Source organism: Morone saxatilis, unplaced genomic scaffold (assembly GCF_004916995.1).
Source record: "Morone saxatilis isolate NCDOM2014 unplaced genomic scaffold, NCSU_SB_2.0 Contig19, whole genome shotgun sequence".
In the NCBI taxonomy this organism is placed as follows: Eukaryota; Metazoa; Chordata; class Actinopteri; family Moronidae; genus Morone; species Morone saxatilis.
Window position 1 is genome coordinate 18893779 of NW_023339751.1, and position 21079 is coordinate 18914857.

General features: G+C 40.0%; 1 protein-coding gene across 2 annotated transcripts in view; it reads right to left on the bottom strand.

Annotated features, from left to right (window-relative positions):
* Positions 1-8054: 8054 nt before the first annotated feature.
* b3gnt2b (UDP-GlcNAc:betaGal beta-1,3-N-acetylglucosaminyltransferase 2b) overlaps positions 8055-21079 on the bottom strand; it is a 23707-nt gene continuing 10682 nt past the window's right edge. For both annotated transcript variants that reach the window (XM_035663148.1, XM_035663149.1), the window contains 2 exons: positions 18225-18388; positions 8055-12789 (listed from right to left, as the gene is read on the bottom strand). In XM_035663148.1, the coding sequence (XP_035519041.1) occupies positions 11571-12764 (1194 nt within the window). In that variant the 5' untranslated portion in view covers positions 12765-12789; positions 18225-18388 and the 3' untranslated portion in view covers positions 8055-11570. The remainder of the gene's footprint in view (positions 12790-18224; positions 18389-21079) is intronic.

A 21079-nucleotide genomic window follows, 5' to 3' on the forward strand; every position in this document is an offset into this window, starting at 1 on the left:
TCACAGAGAGGTACAGCGGACAAAAAGTTGGCTTCTTACATTGTTTTCCACAAGCTGTAGGGCATGAAATAATTTTCAGATTTATCGACTCAGCTGGAGTCACAGCTGGAGTGACTTGTTTAAATGAGAGCAGCTGCAGCGAGATCACTTAGACAGCACCAGCCATATTTATACCTGATAGGAATCAAAGCAAGCACTCCTCACTGTGATATTCTGTGACATTTCCTATGTTAGAGGACGCCAGTTTGGAGGGTGTAACACTGAAATGAGACACCACAGGTAGGCTGAATGCGATCCTCGAAGATCCAGGAATAAAGATGAGCAGAGGGAGGAAGGAGGAGAGAGACAGCGGCGAAGGTTTGCGTTGAACTCAGTTTTTCCATTTAAGTTCCTGTGCCATCACTTTCCTCCATGACAGCGTAAAAGACACATCTGTTTTTACTGAGGGAGATTAAGCTGCAGCTCGCTTTACTGTGTTTGTTTGGTTTGATACAGTGAGAAGGCCGTTTCATGCAGGTGGAGCTGTGCAATGAGAGAGCAATGGTATGACAAACAGTCCTCACACCCTGCAGGTCAGATCATCTGAGGGAAAGAGAGGAAAGGCAAGAAGGCAGAAGCACAAGGTGAAAATAAACATGGGATGGTTTAAGTGGTGTGAAGAATTTCACTCGATTTAAAAGAAGAGGAAAGCGTGAGATAAGAGGTAAGAAGAGACTAAGAGAGGGTTCACTTTGGCAGAAAACAAGACAGAGATAGATGGAGGGAGCTGATATTGAGAGATGAAAACAGATTCAGGGTATATTCCTCTCATCATCATCAATAATTATGACAGTGTAGAAAGGAAATTTAAGATGCTGTGATAAGCAAACACTTCAGATCCAAGATTATGAGTTCATGAAAAGCTTTCTCAACTTCACCCCAAAAATCATTTTAAGGAAATAAATGTTGTTCTGCCAAGCAACAGAAGTACCAAAATAGGTTTGTACACTGCACATAATGCCACTACACAAACTACCCTCACACTGGAGGAAAGATCAAGACATTCACATCAATCTGGTATTTTCAGCTGCTCCTTAATAAAAATGGTGCTATGAGTCAACCCTGCCTCCTATAGTATGTATATATATACTACTTATTTGCATTTTGGAAGAAAGGTAATGCTACTCAGATTAATTTATGGGGCCAGGGGTTTCTAACTCAAATTGGCTTGAGGCCACTTTTCATAGGAGGACCACTTCAACGTTCAAGTACTACCAAGAAGTGCAATATTCTGAAAATATTTCATTTACTAACATCATACTTAACAAAAAAACAGCAGTTTCTATTCATTTTTATATCATCTTTGTAGTTCACAGCCAAACAACAACTGAAGACCTGAAACTTGCTCTCTACTTATCAATGGCTTGCACATATTTGTGGGTACCTTTGACCTTTGCCATTATTTTGCGGCAAACAAAATCCCTTTTAAAAAATATAATTGAGTTTTTATTTTAATTGTATATGAAGGAGTAATATGAAGGGGGAAATTGATATGAAATACATTAGATTTTTGACATGTCTTGTGTCGGAGGAAGGGGGATCGAGGGCTGGAAATAACCCCCAGGCTGGTAGTTTGAGATCCCTGCTTTAGCTTTTATACAAGAATAACGAGGAAGCATTGTTAATGTTGAATGTAAATGTATGGAAAGTCACAAAATGTTGCTACTGAAGGTATCAGTAAAATGACAACTTATTTGTTTTTATGTGTAGTAAGTAATAGTTAAAAAAAGCCAGACTAGATTCCTAGAGATGTATCTGCAATATTGTGGTTTGGAAAACATCCCCTGAGAATCAAAGGAGCCTGGAAACTGGACCAAACAGCAGAGGGAGTGGGCTAAATGATGATATGACCTGAAGTCTTTCAAAGCTATTGATTCCTGTGTCTATGTTCTGCCGAAGCATGATTTTGCTGAAGGCTGGACTACCCATTTCACACCTCTTATTCAAAACGCCTGCTCTGCCAGAAGAAAAACGACAAAGTAGAATTTGTAGTAAGTGTTTGTAGAACACTAAGAAAACCTTGTTATCAAGCAAAGAAAATCAACCTAAACTGATATTTCGGTTGGATATTTGCATGCTTACTCCTTTCTATTTGAAGACTCTCTTTATTATTTGAGTCTGTTTAAAGACACTGTAAGGACAGGAGGAGTGCGGGCAGCTGCACCAGGTACTTCATCATACTGTTGGGGTCCATTGGAGGTCACAGACTCTTTAACATTTCATCTGTGATTTGTCTCTAGAGAACATCATGGATCCTGCATCATGAGTACATGGTTACAGTGTCTGGTTTAACCAGTTCTTGTGCCATTAACTGTGGTGCTAATATAAAAATGGGTCTGACGTGCAGTATAACACCAATCTTCTGCAGTGTAGGTAAAGATTTTCCTCTCCTCTGTGCAGCAGCAGGGTGGAGTCGTGTCAAAAGCACATTGGTAGTCTGCACGTTGTGCTGCAGCGACAGTGAATTGCAATCTTTGCATTTAGATATTCTTTTCTTCCACGAGTCAGAGTAGTGATATCCTCAGCTACAACTCTCAGGGGGCCTATGCTCGTACCCTCATTTCCCTCACCACACTCCTTCATACCTTCTCTTATTCTTCCTCCACTCTCTATTGCCTCCCTGTAACGACTATTTCTGATTTGTACTCCTTTTCCTTTGCTTAATTTTTGTCTACACGTAATTTTTTTGTCTATCTCTCTTTTCTCTCCTCCGCCTTCCTTTCTTTCTCCAGCTTTCTCATGCCACATTTCCAAGGCTCCATCATTTCTTGTTCTTCACTGTTGCTTCTGTTTCTTCTGTATTATCTCCCTTTTTATTCCCTTCCCGCATCATTTCTCTTCTCCCCAAAGGATGCAGAGAATTAGAGCACAACTTCCTCCCTCAGAAACACCGACTGGAAGAGCTGTAAGCTACACGTTCATTAAAACCAGGAGGTGGATCATCCATCATAACTCCCTCCACCTCCGGGACACTGTTTCAACACAGTGTTGCAGTAAATTGCCCTTCTTTCCCGCTGTGCCCTCCTGTGAGCAGAAAGTGCTTCATGTTGATGTTCGGAGCCAGGTACCATTTGGCCGACAGTGTAGGGTAAACATTATGTCTCAAGGGTTTGTGTTTAAGCAGGATCATTATTTTTAATACTCTAATGAATGGTTTTTTTTCTTTTTTCTGACAATACTGTTTGTACTGAGAGAATACAGAAAATGTATTATTATTTATATGTACACTATATTTCCGCTGTGTATTTATGTAAACTGCTGATTGCATTTATGAGTCAACATGACCGGTATCTTTAGACAATATGTGCATGTGACCCATCACACTGAACCTTACCTGCCCTGTAACCTAGTTGTTCTCCTTCTTTGTTTTGCTCTTCTGACACCTGCACAAAATTGTTTACATAAGTACTTGGTGAATAAATTCTGATTCTGATTAAACCTGAATTAAACATATAGTCTCATCCTTAAGATTTCTATCAATATTATATTCCATTTCTGCCAATAGATCCTCCTAAATGTTACACACTGGATATTTAATAAAGAATTCAGCTATTATGTCCAGTATGTGCTTGCAATGTTTCCTGCAATTTGAAATTTGTTCCAGTAAAAACTATATCACACTTTGGATATTGTACCAGGTACACAGATTGTGGAAAAACAAGTTGCTGTTGTAATTTGTAATGCAATATTTCATGCTGTGAGCACTAAAAACAGAAGTCTGTTTAAAATTGTTATTTGGTTGATGGCAGAAATGTCAGAAACAATCTCAAACACTGTATTTCTTGGCTGAGCGACTTACCTGCAGCATAGTGGCTTTTAAACAACAGACCTTTCCAGCATTTTAGTGATTTAGCTGGAAAGTGGAGATATGGATCAGAGCGGTGACTCACTCTGTCCATGTTACCTCCTTCACCAACCAAACCTCCACACTCACTCTGACCGACTGTTTCCTTCACTTTCTTGTTCCAGTGGGGAAAAAACAGCCTGGTGCTATGAATTTAGTAATGAGACTTTGTCTATTAAAATAAAAGCAAGTAAATGTATGCCCTTAACCTTTGCTTTAAAACTTTGCTACTACATATGACATACAGTGCATTATAATAATTAATAATAACAAGTAGTAGTACATACAGTAAAAAATTCCCTTTTTTTCTCTTTTTATTTCCTCTTAGTGCTGCTGGACTAATGCAGGAATCTGAAGAATGATTAATGTCAGCTCCACTTACTTCAGCAAAATGCAGCAGGATACAGAACCATTGAGCCTGCAGGACCCAGTGAGTTGTCTGATAACTTTTCTTCTTTCCTTTGATCTACAGGCACCAGTTGTTGCCAGATGCTTTCTATAGCCTCTACAAGCTTTACAAATGTATGCTGTGTTTGCATGTGTGTATGTGTGTGTGTGTGTCAGACAGTGGGTGAGGAAGAAAGGGAGAAAAGGTGTCTATGTGTGTTTTCCTGGTCGACAATATCCAATAGGTGCTGCTTCTTTAGTCCCGGAGAGATTACATTCATTTCGATGACAGATGAGGGAGTGATGTGAAGTACAGATCAGCTCATCAGTGTGTGAGTGTGTGTGTGAGCGAGAATCACTGCTCCCATCAATTTCCGAGAACTTAAGCACCCATTTATCATCCTGGCTTCCTGGCAGCAAGCTGATGATGTCATCCTGGAATCAGGATGTGGTCAGCTTTCTTCCTTTTAGACTTGATCATCACCTTAGTTTGTGGGACATGAGCAACTTATGGTCCTTAGCTTGTTCATATTTTTGGCGTGTTTTATATTTATACCTCTTTTCACTGTAACTGCTACACAACAATTACAATAACACTGCTCTGTCTTATCTTATCAGCTGGTCCCAGACGTGTCCCCTAACCTGTCTCAAAACCCATACACACAATAATACAAAAAGAAATAACAATAAAAAAGAAATCAAAATTAAAGCAAAACAATGGTGGGTGGAAGGAGGATGAAGAAAGAAGACTAAACAAGATCAGAGACAGGCTTTGCCAGTTCTTGACAAAGTGTAACTGGCTCAGCTCAATATTAAATTCCAAGCTTTTAGTTAAATGTGCTGAAAATCAGGCTGCTGGAAAAGAAAGTGGAAAAGAGCTCAGTGGTCAGAATGACTCAGCTGTCGCTCTCCGATTCAGTCTCACTCAGACCTGGATCAGAAAGCAGCTACAAATGATTCCTGGTGTTTGTTTTATCCTGCAGAGAGAACCAGGTGGGTGTGGTTTGTTCTACATCCAGAAGCTTCAGGTGCTATCAGTATCAGAGGCGGATAATCAATTAACTTTCTGCTGCTTTCTCTTGACAATCAGAGCTTTTCTGGCAGAGGCTGTGTGCCACATATATGCATCCTGTGTATAACTTTTTCCAGCTCTGGTCTCATCTGGAACATCCAAAACTCCTACAATTTCCAACAAGTGCACGAAGAACAACAATGGACCTTTTTGTTCCTGACAAAAAACTAAAACTCTCAGGTTTAAGCACATCAAGACCATCTGACAACCATCATCATCAGTAGTGAAAGAAAAACAGTTTTTACTCTATGTTTTACTGAAGGGTGTTGAAATCTTCATTACCTCAACAGTGTAAATTTTAGATTCTACTTGGATCCAATTGAACCTCAGGTTTTATACAGGGAGTAATTAAATAGTAACTAATTTATCAAAGATGCATTAAAAGCATAAAAACTTCCTATTTTGACCTGGTAAAAATAACCGGGACAAAAACTGCATGGATATAACTTCTCTACCCGGTCGGTGGCTCTCAGTCCCAAACCCATTCATTCCTACTGAAAACTGAATACTCAAATGTTTTTAAAACAGGAGACTAATATCTAGTTTCATTTTGAAGAAAGGCTAAATCATTTCCTAAATTAGCTGGGCACTAACTTTTAGCAAACACTACTCAAACGTAGCACATTTGTTGGGGACTATTTTCAGAGGCGGATTAATCCACATTTGGTGCTCTAGTGAGTGTTTCCAGTAGTGGAACTGACTTGAATTAAACCACAGTGCTGCATGTTTATCGCAATGAAGGAACATGTCACCCAGTGCAAAGGTTAGGCTCGATGATGTGTTTTTAATGGAGCCGTGGCACAAAGACCTCTAAAGTACATAGAAAACACTTGTTTGTGGAATCAGTACATTGTTGCATTTGACCTTTTTTTTATTATATTTGTTATGAAAAACATGAAATATCCCCAGACTTCTCCTTCAGGTGCTCTTTTTGTATCACTTTTTGGGCCATTATCAGAGTAACTACTTAATTAGATTCAAAAGCACGTATTTTCATCTGCTACAAACAAGCTGACGACTGTTTGACTCCTGATCCATGATTTAAAATCTCAAGGGCACTGTGACTGTCTTTGAAACAGGATATGATGGCAGGACATGACACAAATAGGGGCTTTTTGAAAGGTGTCAGTTCCAAAACCTGAGATGCTGCATGTGCTGCAGTCTTCCTCAGAATACATCCCTGCCAACAGGATGCAACGGTGGAGCCTAAAAGGAAAGGGAAGCAGTTTTCAAGGGTGGAGACATAAAAATGCACAAAAACACCACAATGCCACTGTAGTAAGTGTGATAGATTCAGGTTTTGAATCATCCGTGGTGCCGTTATTGGTTGTAATTTTCATTCAGAACAGGCTTCACAGGTGGTGCAGTCAGAAATGACTAACATGCAGTCACCTCATTAAGTTTTAACACAGCGAAGCAGATCATGGCATGGATTTTTTACTCTAATTTTAATGAGTCTGCTGTATGTTCACCTCGTCGTGAAAAATCAGTCAAATATGCTGTGATGTAACAGGGCTTTGTTATCTGTTGTTAAAGAGTTTTATACAGTTAGTTGGCTTCATGTTATCTTTCTTCTCAGATGCAAAGTCTCTGAAGGTACAGAGGCTGTTTCCTTTGGCTGAAACAATTTCACAAAGTATCTCTCTTGGCAAGGAACAAGATCTGCTTAAAGTCCAAAACCATTTGTGTTTTTGAATTGTCTTCTCCTTAAAAGGTCATTGGATCATCATGAGTAAGATAATAGTGCAGTGAAAACACAGACACACAGACACACACACACCCTCTGCTCTCCCACACCAGATGCACCAGATGCCGACTGCCACCGCCTTAGGAATACGGTCGTCATGGCGACCATGTCCCATCTTTGCCTTATACCCTTGAAACCCTTGTGAAGAATTGGAGGGTAAACTCCCTCGAGAGGGAAGGGCAATGAGTTTGTCAGCTGCTCGACTGCTAACATCCCGCTTGTGTCTCACATATTTCGACTGTACGTTCATGGCAGTATGCACTATATACTAAATGTTGTAGTAGTTAGTACACAAAATATCAATATAGTTTACTATTTTATAGTCACAGAAAACAAGATTCAATTTAAGATGATTTAAATCTTATTTTTGTTTTCCAAGTTTTCAATGTATATATTTTTCCAGCTGTCCGTTTCCGTGTGTTGCATTGTGGGAGAATATCATTAATTAACAGCACACAAACATTTTTGTGAGCTTTTCTAGTATGGACCCACTACAGATTAAAAAGTTGCTTATATGAATTTGAGACACTGTTTACATGTCAGTGTGCAGGCAGTTTATACACTGCTGCCCTCTGCTGTTGAGGTACATTCACTGCATGAGCCAATTTGAAGATTTTGGAGAGCTCAGTTTAAATGTGATTTTATTTCAAATTATGTATTTCCAAAATCTATTTGTTTTTCTCTTTATAATCTGTGATGTCACAAGTATCTATTCCTTTATTTTAAAGGGTCACAAGCCAAAATTGTTGACACAATGCAAATAAGAATGAGGATCATCAAAAACAACGCTCTCTCTTTCGTTTCAAATACACGGGGCCTAAGGAGAATGGATGGTTTGAAGCACAGAAACAACAATTTGTCTGATGACAATAATACATTAAATACGAACAAAATTTTAATTAAAAAAAATATTTAATATTCATTTAATTGTATTTTTAGTCAGTGATGCAAACAGAGGAACAAAATGGCTTTATACTCATAATTTATTTGTTTTTATTACAATAATGCATAGAACAGATATACAAAAACAGCAAAATATAACTTTATTGAAATTATCAAGTCATTTTCTGTATTAAAAGCGATCAAGCTTAACATGGCTGCTGAAGGATAATCTTAAACATACAGTACATACAAACATCAGGCACAGATTTGGTATTCATCTGACTAGTGCAGGTGTTGTGTAACACAGTAATGACATACTGAAACACAATGTTAACAGGTGCGAACGCAGCAATGTACAATAAAAGGAAAAGATTTAATGGCTTATGAAAGCAAGGATTCATCTGAAAATAAATTTTCATTTCATTTCATTTCGAAATTTGAATGCTTCTCTCTAGGTAACAAAAGACAGATATTTGATCCTCAGTCCTGATGAATTAAATAAATTAAAACAACAACAACACAAAACGCTGTATGTTGGTCAACGTGAGAAGTGAAGTGAACTAGTGAAGAAAACATGATTCCTTCTTACTATTGTTAGAGTTTATTGGATATTATCTCCCTGGCTGCAATCATGTCGATTTATTTGTCTGGAAATGTGTCCCCGTCATGTTGACTATTACGTTATCATGTGTATTGCAATCCTGAAGCTGGAGCTACATTGACATTTCACTGCACATTGACAGTAAAAGGATGTTTCTCTATACACACGGGTTTACTGCCTTGAAAAACAACACCAGCATCTACAGAAGTTTAGAAAATGAAATATCCTGGCTACTGACACCAGAGAAACACTGACTGTCAAAACACACATCTAAGTTGTGCATGTAAAGGAAATGGTCCTTCAAAGGAAAACTGTGAAGCAAAATTACAAAACAAAAGCGCAGTGACGCATAATTCCAAAATACAAGGCATCAGAAAGAAGCAACAATTATAAAAATAAGTGATGACTTTTTAAAGCATGTAAACATTTCAAGTAGCCGCAAACTGTGTGCAGCAAGAACATAATGTAACCTATTGTTTGTATGTGAGCAGTGGGAAACCACAGTGAAGACGGATTCATGACCCAAATAAGAAGAAGAGAATAGACGACGCTTTGATTTAAATACTTTAAAGTGTTATGTTTTATCCTACATGGAGATAGACTGATTCCACTGCATTAAGTTAATTAAAATAGCGTCCAATGAGTAGGTAATCCCAGAAGAAACTTTTACAAAATTAACCTTTAAGAACCTCATGATTGTCTAAACGGTTTTCCTTGTGTGGCACGACCCAAACGGTTACATTAGTGACGTAAAGAATGAAACGGAGAGATAAGTTGACAACATTCTTTAAAGTCTAAGACCGAGATAATGAACGGATAGTTAAAACATGAAAAAATAAATGAGGACTACAGTTCTGGGTCTGGGTCTGTATAAAGCTGAGTCTGAAGCTTAAAGATCACCACCCTGACCAGCAGGGGGAGCTGTAACAGAGGCGTAGGAACATCCGCCCTTCCTCTCGAAGATCAGAAACGCAACAACCAGGTTCAGGGTCAATTTAAACATTGGACTGAAACAAACATTCATGCAACTTATTTTCAGTTTTGACTTGACTGGGTCCTGTGGGAATTCTGACCATGAATACTGAAGAAAAATCCACTTCTTGAACGGAACTCTTAATTAATCAAATGACCATAAACCTGGGCAAAGATATACATTCATATAACACACTTCTCTGATCAGGGTTTTAGAGAAACTAAAGAGCATCTCCTTCTCTGTAGTCATTTCAATCTTGGTGACATGTAATATCATAAAAAGGTGCGTCTGAAAACTGTCAATATGTTTCAAGTGTCCCACATACGGCTAAAAAGGAACATTGTGTAACACAGACGCAAAGTGAATATATTCGGCCCTCCTCTCGTAAAGCAAGTAAAAAACAGCATTTGTGCTAAAGCCATACAGTAGTAAGCTGAGCAGTAACCTCGATAATTTGAAGACTTTAATTCCAAAATGAGTTTTCCACCATTTTCAAACTTCGGCGTGGAAAGAGGGCAAAACAGATTTCAGAATATATCTGGAGCCACAAATTATCATGAGTTCTTTCGTCTGTATCGCCCCAAAACAGGGAGTCGAGACAATAAGACACCCTTTCCTCCATAAATGGATGCTTTTTGAAATTAAGTCTTCAAAATGATTAGAGAACAATGCATAGACAATTTGCCAAGTAACAAATACTAAGGTGGCTTAGACACACACAACAGCATTCAACACAACAACTGCAGACACTCATGAGGCAAGTGCAAATATTTCAGACAGAGGCTCCACTCCGGCAGTCTGAAATAACACCTATCTCTGAAAATGCACTTCTGGTTTATACGAGCAGTTCTACTTTTTGTGTAAAGTGAGAACCTGAAGCAGAATTAGACAGCATTTGGATTTCTCCATTCATGTCAAACCCAAGCCCAGACCTACTGAGCAGTGCAGAGCTCGACTTGTATTCCTCCTATTTCCTGAAAGCAAAGTGTGTATTCCATCCACCAAACACCCCATTTCAAAATTTCTTTGTGAGGATTTGAAGTTTGGTTGTAATGCGATATATCTACCACTTAAAACTAAAATCATAGGAAACAAAGAAACTTTCCTTAACAAAATAAAGAGTGAAACCTATAAACTTTAGGATATAGAATTTATTTAAAGAAGTTAAGGTAAAACAAACTCCTTTTCAAGACCTAAGACGGTTTGTAAATTAACACAAATTAACGGTGAACCAAACATGAGTCTCCCTAGTCTTTACTAAGAGAAACTGGTTGAGCTTGAGTTGGAGCGAGTCACAAGTAAATACTTTAGGGAGTGTGGATGGGAATAGCAGCACAAACTCAGCCTCCAGCAAAAATTACTAGGAAGTGTTCACTAGGAAGCACTTTGTAACACATTGTAACAACCACCGGCTACAAAGAAGTGAAGTTCAAGAGCTTCACTGTTATATTTATGTTTGAAGACACTCAAGACGCTCACAACAAGATCATTTTGTCATCAGTCATAATCTGACACATTTTCTTTCCCCTTGACCAAACAACAAAAAGAGTCCCAGGTGGACACACCCCACCTCTTAGTCTCCTTACTTTTATAATACAGCATTGAGACGCTCCACCACGGAGCTCACACACAGTGTTAAAGCATTATAAAGGCCTTATAAATAGTTGTGATATAAATATGTGCACGCAAAAAAAAGACACGGTCACTTTGGGTGAAGCTCGTTCGACAGTAAAGCAGGGTTAGCTCGTCTATGGAAGTCTGACATCAAGTCAAAATACTATGGTGGCCATTTTGAAAAATAGCGTTAATGCAGCCTTCCTCATTTTTAGAGGTACAATGCATCATCTGCTCCGAGTTGAGGCTCAAAGTGACCTTTCATAATAATATCTTACCTTCAAGCTGCCAACTTTTAAGTCATAACCCTGTTCAAAATGTATTTTTTGTCACTTTGACCTTTCGTGAACAGGCTTAAAACATCTTCTTTTCAAGGGCCGGTTCCGTCAGTCCCTGCCTGCTGCGGCGCAATCACTGGCAGTTCAGGTCCGGACTACTGAGCCAGGCCCAGATCTGGATCATCTCCTGTGGGGTCCTTGGGTGAACGAGCATTAAGCTCTTGTAGGCGCAGGGGTTTGACCTGTACTTCTCCTCTATGTTAAAGGTCCTGAAGCCTTTGTGCTTCTCGGGGGCCAGCCCGAGCTTCCTAAGACACATACCCGTGTAGACGTCATCTATCGGGTAGAGCGCTACGTGTTGTGACACGTTGTGCAGACGAGCAGCGACGTCACCAGAATAGAGGTACCCACCCCCTCCTGCATATGGAGGGTATGTCCCGATGTACATGCTCTCTGGGATGAAATATTTGACCTTTTTGTCTCGGTGTGGCCCCGCGTTGTGGATCACGTCACCCACAAACAGGTCCCTGGCTTTGGGCTCTGAGAGGCCCTTGAGGAAGTCCAGGATGCGGTAGGTGTTTACAAAGACATCGTCATCGCCTTTGAAGATGAAGCGAGCACCAGAGCAACGAGTCTGGATCCATTCCAGGAACAGAACTTCCTTGACGGTCAAGTTGAAGAATGAATCCCGGTAATCCCACTGGATGATGTCTTTATGGTGGGCGTTCTCATACTGCAGCATTTCAGACAGATCCGGGTGGTGGTCCCCAGCTGTGGCATTGCCGAGAAGGAAGATAGTAACTACCGTCTGATTGGCTATAACACCCGCCCGCCCCCAGGACTGACGGATGGCCTGGCGGCGGTCGAAGTGCGGCGCCATGGATTTGACAGCAAGGAGTAGGAACGGCGGCTTCTTACAGATATCAGGCTGGTCCATCATGATCGGGTAGGAGCGGCAGTGCATGTAAAGCAGAAAGTCCTTGAAGCGGTGCGGTAGAGAGTTGTAGTCTTTCACCTGAGTGGTGACCCTGATGTTAGACTGGCATGGGTCAGAGGTCGAACTGGTGTCGTTAAGCCAATCGGGCGTGTCTGCGGTGCTGTAGTTAGTCATCAGGATGGGATTGTTCTGAAGGTCTAGAATCTGCTGCTGGCGGTTCCAGTAAGCCAAGCTGGGAACGAGTTTGGTCCAGAAGGGTTTGGAGGGGATTTGGACCTTGTGATGCCCGTTTTTGTCTTGGCTGCTCTGTCGGGACATGAGGATGAAGATGAAGAGGTTAATCATCATCACTGTCACCACAAGCTTCAGCCTCCTCCGCAGCAGTGCCATGACAGCGTCCTGCACCCGTCACCACCTGAGCAGACACACGGGGAAAAGAAATAATGATGTTAGGGATAGGAAAATGCTTCACTACAATATCAGAGTGGACTGATAACCTGGAAGGAATTATGTCTAGTTTCTGGTGCACAATATGGATTATCCACTGGAGATAGAGGGTGTTAATATTTTATTAGAAGTCTGGTCATTATGTAAAGGGACATCAGGACTTCCTGTTCTACCTACACTAAATTACCCAGGGCCTTTTCCCTCCGTTTTGTAAGGGGAACTGCTGTCTGTCTCTACTGGTGATTATTACAATAGATTTTGGTCATGTTACCTGTTCTCTTGTTGTGTTTTGCATCTAAAAAAAACAGAACGAATAAACGAACAGTGTTTAATATACAGCATAGTTATGGAGTTTGCCAAAAATATCTATAATTAAGAAAAACACAAACTCTATATCAGACAAATTTAAACAGGAAGATTCCTCAACAGTGTAAATTTAGGGAAAGCAGCTACTGAAAAAAAACTGACTTTATAGGATTTTTTTTAATCAAACCTGTCAGTGATGGATTGGAAGTGTACTACTGTGGAAAACATGTTTGTAACAGATCGTTCATACAACTGAGCCTTTTCAAAAACTTCAGTCAGTCTTGATAAGAAGCCCTGATGGAAAAATCGATTGATTTTCCAGGGTAACGGTCATGTGCTTTCTATTTCAGGGAAAACGAGACAGTAATGACTGTTTTTATGGTCAGTTAAGGGTGGCACAATGGTGAATTGTGTCATTTTACCACTTCTCTCTTGTTGTTAAGAAAGAAGAGAAGATATTTCAACCACAAGACCACTGTGACACAAGGTCAGACTGAGGAGCCTGACCATGTCATTCAGAATAGATGAAATATCAGGAAATTGAAAGCACATTTCCACTCCTCCAAATTTTACCACCATAGCCAACTGCTCTCGGCCTCAGATGTCTCATGGATCACGTGTACATGGATCACTTGTCATAACCGAATGGCACGGCACTGGAAAGAAAATTGCACTTGCATGAAGACATTAGTGGTATTGTTACTTCACTGATCCCTTTAAGGGTCTATTTCAGCAACCCAACTACACCCACTGGGGCAGACATCAGTGGTTAGCACTCACATATTATGTAAAACAAGAGCCAGTGTCTCTCCCTTTTAAATACACTTCAGACGGGTGGTGCTGGCCAAACAGGGCTTAAACCTATTACCACAAGTCAAATCACTAATCCCTTTCACCTATTGCTTCCCTGCTAACCCAGTAAATCTTGTGTTTTCAACCATTGTGTAACTTTAAGACAGAAAATCCATTCTGCAAACCCTGCAAATCAACAACCAACAGATGCCATCCAGGTTACCCAGCAGGGTGTGTGTGTGTGTTTGTCCATATGTTGCGCGCTGACAAAACAGGCAGTTATCGCAATCACTTAGCTGCATGCATGCATAAACTGGGAGTTGTGGCTGTAGTCCAAACTAAATGAAATAAAACTATTAGACAATTATCTGCAATGAAAGAGGTGCACCCGAGGTCATATTATAAGATTATCCTGTAACAAAGCCTGCCAATAAGCGTGGAATCACAGCCATTATGTCAGCCATTTGCACTTCAACTGAAGCATACTGCCATATTTACTGATTATGACATGTTGTTAACTTAACTGCAGCAATATAATGGCAGAGGGAAATTTAATAGATAACTGAGGGTGTATGGTCACTTTGGATATAGGGCCATTTCGTCAAATGAAAAAAAAAAACAAAAGAAATGAGGACAACATGGGAGTAGTGGGTTCGAACAGACAATACAGCCTTTCAGGAGGTTTGAGCGTGCCTCAGGTTTCTGGTCTGGCTGGCTCACATATTCTCGCTGATAGCATTCTCTTTGCCTTACTGAAAATGTCTGTTCGACCTTCTTCCCTTCACTTTCTGGGCCTCTTATTCCCTGTTGCTTTATCCTTTTTATGCTTGCCAGTGAGGCAGCCACATCCACTGTACGTCTGCTTGAGGCGCTGTAGGGTTTTCAGAATGTTATTGATCAGCTACACTTTTGAAATTTTTGCAGTACCAACGATGATCAGAAAAGACTGAATTACCAAAATGATCCACGATTATTAAATTACTTATATTTTTTGCGTGGATTTGTCTTGGGAGAGAAAGGGAGGGATCAGGGCAATCAGGCCTTGAAATTAACTTTTTCCCCTCAGTTGCCCACAACGGTCCCCAATTTCACTTTGAGCAGTGTGAAACTCAACACCCATTGCCTCAAACTGAAGTTCTTTTTTCATTCTACATAATGAATATAGTTTAATAACTGTTTCAGTAACTCGCATCACTTCATTGACTCACTCTGGCCCGCCACTGAAGTTCTGCTAGTTCTTTTTAGAAATAAGGGTCTGAAAAAAAATGGCTAAATCTACTGAGAAGGTCACCAAGATAGGAACACTGGTTTCTGGTACCTCACAGTTAAAATGATATATATTCCACAACACATAACCGTAATAATTTCACTTCTAATGATACATTCCTCTACTGTCCCAAAATAGCCTCAGACACTGTATCTTTGTGTCCCGGGTGCTATTTGTATCATCCCCACGCAATGGCACATCCTTAATTTCAAGCGCTGCAGGCAATAAAGATCCCAAGCCAAACTGGCGACAACATGGTCAACATCTTAAGCCCCTAGGCTACTAGAAGACTCCCTTTGAAACTAATAAAACAAAACATATAATGGATATAAGTGTGCAGCTTTTGCTGCTGAGCCAACAGGCCAGAGGGTTAGCTCTAAAAAGTCAAAAGTCTCAACATCTGGGAGATATTATGGTGATTTGGGGGCAGTTCTTTTTTTTTTAAAACTTCTGGACCCTTTCAGTAAATCAGAAAAGAAGAAAAGACATCACAACCATGCTAGCAGCTCTGTGTGTTGGGCTGTGTTTAGGCAGAGCAATACTTTGAGCATGCCAACATTTGCTATTTAGCTCTAAAAACAGTACAGCTGAGCCTGATGGAAATGTGTTTAGTTTTGCAGGGGCTGATGGTGCTAGATAAAAAGTGAAGGAATTAAAGTTGCGTCATAATATGATAGAGCTATAGATATTGTGGAAGATACACCCAAAAGAGAAAAATGAATTGCATTAAAGTTTCTGCTCAGTGATACTAGTTATTGGAAACTTAAACAGTTAAAAAGGTGGGTGAACTCTACCTGACAAGTTAGAATGGATAACTGACTTATGTCAGTTATCCATGACTTCAGTGGGTTTATCTCCCTCTGCACCGCTGCCTATATCCTTCCTGCCTCTGTATCATGTTGCCCTGTCAGCCTCCTAGCAACAACTCTGCACTGCTGCGCCCGTGTTTGCTCTCTTTCCCACTCCCTATCCCCTGTTTACCCCCTTGATTTCCTCATCTCGTCTGCCTGTCTTCTTCTGTCCTCCTCCCTAGCCTCTCTTCTCCCTCCTCTTGAAATTTGCTCATATTTATGTGAAAACAAGGAGAAAAGCAAGTCACATCCCCACAGGATGATGATATATAATCCTGAAGGAATATCAGTGTTATATTACAAGCAAGGACAAGCACAGACATAGCCTTTTCTTTTCGGACCCCCTCCTTTCGCTCTCTTTTTCTCATGGATAATTAAGCTTTCCTGTCCTTTGCCATCTCCCTACAAACAAGGAGACTTCTGGGAAATGAGTGGGTGAGGGAAGGGAGATTCTAAAGAAGGAAACTAAACAACATGTTGACAAGACCACAGAATGCGGATGTCTCATTAACCATCAGTAGTGCGGGACTAAATACACTCATGCATTAGCCTAGTGTTTTCCCTCCAAAATTCAAACTGCACCTTTCTGTTTATTACGCTTGTGGATGTCTTTGCAAACTTTGCAAGATCTTTCGGTTCATCAAGAACAGACACACAAAGCCACACAGCAAGAACATCATGACTGTACTTAATAGTAGAACAGAGTACTTGTAAAGACAGTGGAAGAGGGAGAGAGTGGTGCGTCTGCGAGAATGTTTTTGGCTGGATTACTGACTTTTTACTGTATGGAGACTAGTTGCTTGACACTTATGTGGTAATGCATGAAAATGATAATGCATGACACAAAGCAGAGTGGTATCTCTTCCTCTGAGCTTAACTGTTAGTGAGTTAATACCATCACTACTGCTATTGTTATTTGCAATATAATCAGAAACAAGCATTTCCGTCCATCCAAGCATCCGTGGCCATGGTATAGAAATTAATATATACATGTGTTAAATTAAATATAACTTTTAATTAGTGTAAGCAGTGGGTTATAGTTTTGTGTGATGCACAATGGGTTTTGCAGGTTACAAGATGTCCCTCTCTGGCCATCTATACATCTAAAGCCATCCAGCTATATCCAGTCTTTAGTACAACCTCCAGTTCCTCTCACTTAAACACAACTCACAGACAGTTCCGTGATGAAATGACATTAAAAGAAATATTTAGTAACCAATTCAATCAAGAATGAACATCCTCCATCTAAGGTGGATTAGTTTAACTTCAGTTGAATCTGATTATAAATTCAGCAGCTTCCGCTTCTGCCTCTTTTATAAAGGAGACATTTTTCTCATCGTTTTAAGCAATGCTTGTTTCACAATGTGTTTGTAATCTTCATGTATGTAGTCTTTGTCAACAAAAACATATTTCTGCCTCCAAAATACTGAAGTTCCAACTGGAGTGAACTTTAAAAGGTGAAAAAGGTTCATCTGTACATGGTTTGTAGTTACCATTTTGCATATTGTCCAAAAATCAAACAATGTAAAAATCAATGTATATACCCAGTGTAGCAACCTGTTGGGCTCTTAAAACAAACAATTTGTGGACAGTGCAGGTTAGATCCTGGCAACAACAGCTTGCCAGATGGACTTTGATGCAGTTTTCAGTTACATTGATCAGCACAGAAAGCAGGTCTGCAGCACGCTGATTACATCTGGCAGTAATTTACCGGACAATGCCAGGCTGTGTTTGACCACTGCGGTTTCCACCTGATAAAACGTTCAATGAGGTGAGGAGTCTCACCTGCGTGGGGGATGGGTGACAGCGGAAAACAATGGCAGTATCAGGTTATAAAGGGATGTGTGTGTGGGTCTGGGTGTGTGTGTGTGTGTGTGACTGATTTTAGCATTTATCTAAATGAGTTTCAAGGTTCTGTTTGCACAGATTTAAATACCTCACGCTGGAGTCAGGCCTTGGTTGATAAAAGATCAAATAAAGTGAAATATGGAAATTTTCTTGAACACACCGTTCAAAATTAAGTCATCTTCACACAAATTGAATGCCAATTAAAATTTAAGACTAATAGATAAGTGGAAGACACACATTTAGTAGTGTTTTTAAATGTAGATTGATCTCTATATGTACATACCTAATCATATGCTGCATGTGTTTCCGAAGGTGAGAGTGCATGTTGTGTGATCTTACCTGTGCAGGTTAGAGGGCCTCCTCAGCTTGTGCTGTCTTGGTGTCTCCTCTCAGCTCTCTTACCCCATACTTAGCTCTGCCCTTTGGGGAACAACAGCCAATGGGGCAGGGGGTGAGAACCAGGAAGGGAGGAAGGTAAGAGGGAGGGGAGTGTAGGATTAAACCTGAAAAGATATGAAAAAAATGGTGTGTCAACAGCTGTGAGGAGCTTGGCCTGAAGAAAAACACTAGACAAATATCAGCGACAGGAAGAGCTCCTAAAGCCAGTCTCACATGCTGAAGATCTGCACCACTACCTTCACAATTCACAAATGTAAATAAAAGACAGAGGACGTAGCACTGAAAAACAGAGAGGAAATTCAAGTGAAGAAATAATTTATGTTGTATTTGACTAAGTATTCATCTGTATTTTTAGATCACTCCATCGATCGGCATTACCAGATATGACCGGACAAGGGACACACCCGTGGTCTCAGTGCACTATCACAGTTCAGCTGTCACTATTTAAAGAGATACTGTGCTGCCCTAAACACATACTGTATACACAATAGAACTGTGATGCTTAGTCAGTACAGCAAAAATGTATTTGAAACCATTTTGTCAATTGAAAATTTGTTTTTTTATGCAAAAATGCCAAAGCATTAGTGGTTCCAGCTTCATGAATGTGAGGATTTAATGATTTTCTTTTGTCATACAAAGTAAACTGAATACCTTTGGGTTCACGACTGTTGGTCAGAAAAAACAAGACAACTGAAGATGGGGAATTATAATGGTCATTTTTCCAACATTGTCAGATTTTTTTCTGTAGAAAACATTTTATCAAGAAAATAATCAGCAGAATGACTGACAATGAAAATAATTGTTAGTTGCAGCCCAAAAATACAAGTGTGTGAATGGATGCAGCGAGAGCAATGGACACTGACTATAATGCAACCTGCAGATGACACCATGGTCTAAAAAGAAACGCACAAAAAAAAAACCCTCACCAGAATACCACAGCAGACTTATTTTTATACACTACATAAATACATTTTGCCACACCAAGAGCATCAGCAACACATGAATAGATGGCCAAGAGATCAGCTTTCTCTAAGAGAGTCTGGCTGGGAAAATCGGGTTTCTCTGATACTGTATACCAATTGCCGAAAACCAGGTTTCTCATTTACATGACAACTGCAGAATCCAGACTGCTGCCTGGTTATTTAAGTGCGTGTAAATGTCCAGACTCACACAGGTGGAATAAAGATAACAAGACCTCAAGTCCAACATCCAAGACACAAAACAGACACTGAGCCTACATACAGTACACAACTCAGGTCATTCTCTCTGACTCACTAGTAGAAGACACGTTTCACACACGTGAAGGATTGCTGCATTTACCAGAACACCCAGTCACAGATGTCCTTTCCACCACCACTTGAAGTGTGCGAATAGCTGATAACTCTTAACATTTCCTTTGGAGGTCATCAAAGGTCCCGTTTAGAAAATGTGTCTCAATTTCAATTTGTAATAACATTTCATATTATGTGTGAAAACAGAAAATAAAGACATATCCACAGAGGCACACTGCTAGACAGAGGACTGCAGAGGCTTGTTGGTGCTACAGATTTGGTAACCATGTTCAAGTTGTTTGGAAAACCAACTTTTTCTTAAACTGCCCACTTGTGTTCAAATAAAAACAAGATGCATTTTAATGCTGAGCGTAAACAAGGATGGAGCCAAATACAGACGGAAAAAAACATTAGCAGGGTAAACAGCATGCTAGTAAACTCCCATGTAAAGCATGTATTTTAAGCCTGACTGCAAACCAAGTATAAAGATCCTGTTTACATTTGCCCCACTACTGACTTCTGCCAACAAAATGTAAAACAGTAATGATTAATAACACCAACAGGCAGATTGTGAAACAAGCAGGACCTGAAATCAACACCAAGAAACTGTCCAATTGGTGGATAGATCAGTAAGGGTCAAACACTGGCAACACATCCATAAATTACAAAACAACAACTATAATCTTTAGCTTTTGCCAAAGACACTGATGTGGAAAGCTCCCTTTATACACATGACTGGGTTTTGTTAATCATTAAACCACTGGTTCTGCTGGTTAGATATGAGGGGTCAGCAGGTAACAGGGACGTATCGACTTTCACTGTGGGGTGATCATGTAAAAACTGCCGGAAATATTTACTTTAAGATTATCCAACGCCCAAAAATGTCAGACAATATGAGCAGAAGAGTTCAACAATCAACAATGGAAAGTCTCTATATTTTCTAAATGCTAATATAAATATGACTTCTGTACTCTAGATTTCACTCTGTTTGTGCTTCTTCCCTTACAAAAGAAAAGTACTTCTCAGACTTAAGCCTGTTTGACTTGTTCAGAAACTTTCAACCTTTAAATTCCTGGTTTCCATTTCTTGTTTTGACCAATGACCATTAAATATCAAAGGGATCTTTTTAGTTGTTTTCAGCACTACCTTAACCAGCACTACTTTCTTTTAATATCTTTGTTAGTATTTGAAGAAACCAAACAATCCTGCAGACTGTTTGTATCACGTGTATTACAGTTGGGCCATATGTTACGCAACAACCAGCAACTGCCGATGTATTTGCACAGGCGTGAAGACATTACTGAGACAGGACACTTTTCATTTAGAGTCTAGACCATTCAACAATTCCCACCATGAGCAAGCACTTAGTGACAGTTTCAAGGAGAAACCTTTTGAGAAGCAGAAGTGTAATTGTTTGTCCACCAGCGAGCGCTCGCAGGTTTCAGGTATCGCCGCCACAGTTCTAAAAATCCACATCAAGACGGTTTTTAACATAAAAGCACCGCTCAGGCTATATGTCAGACA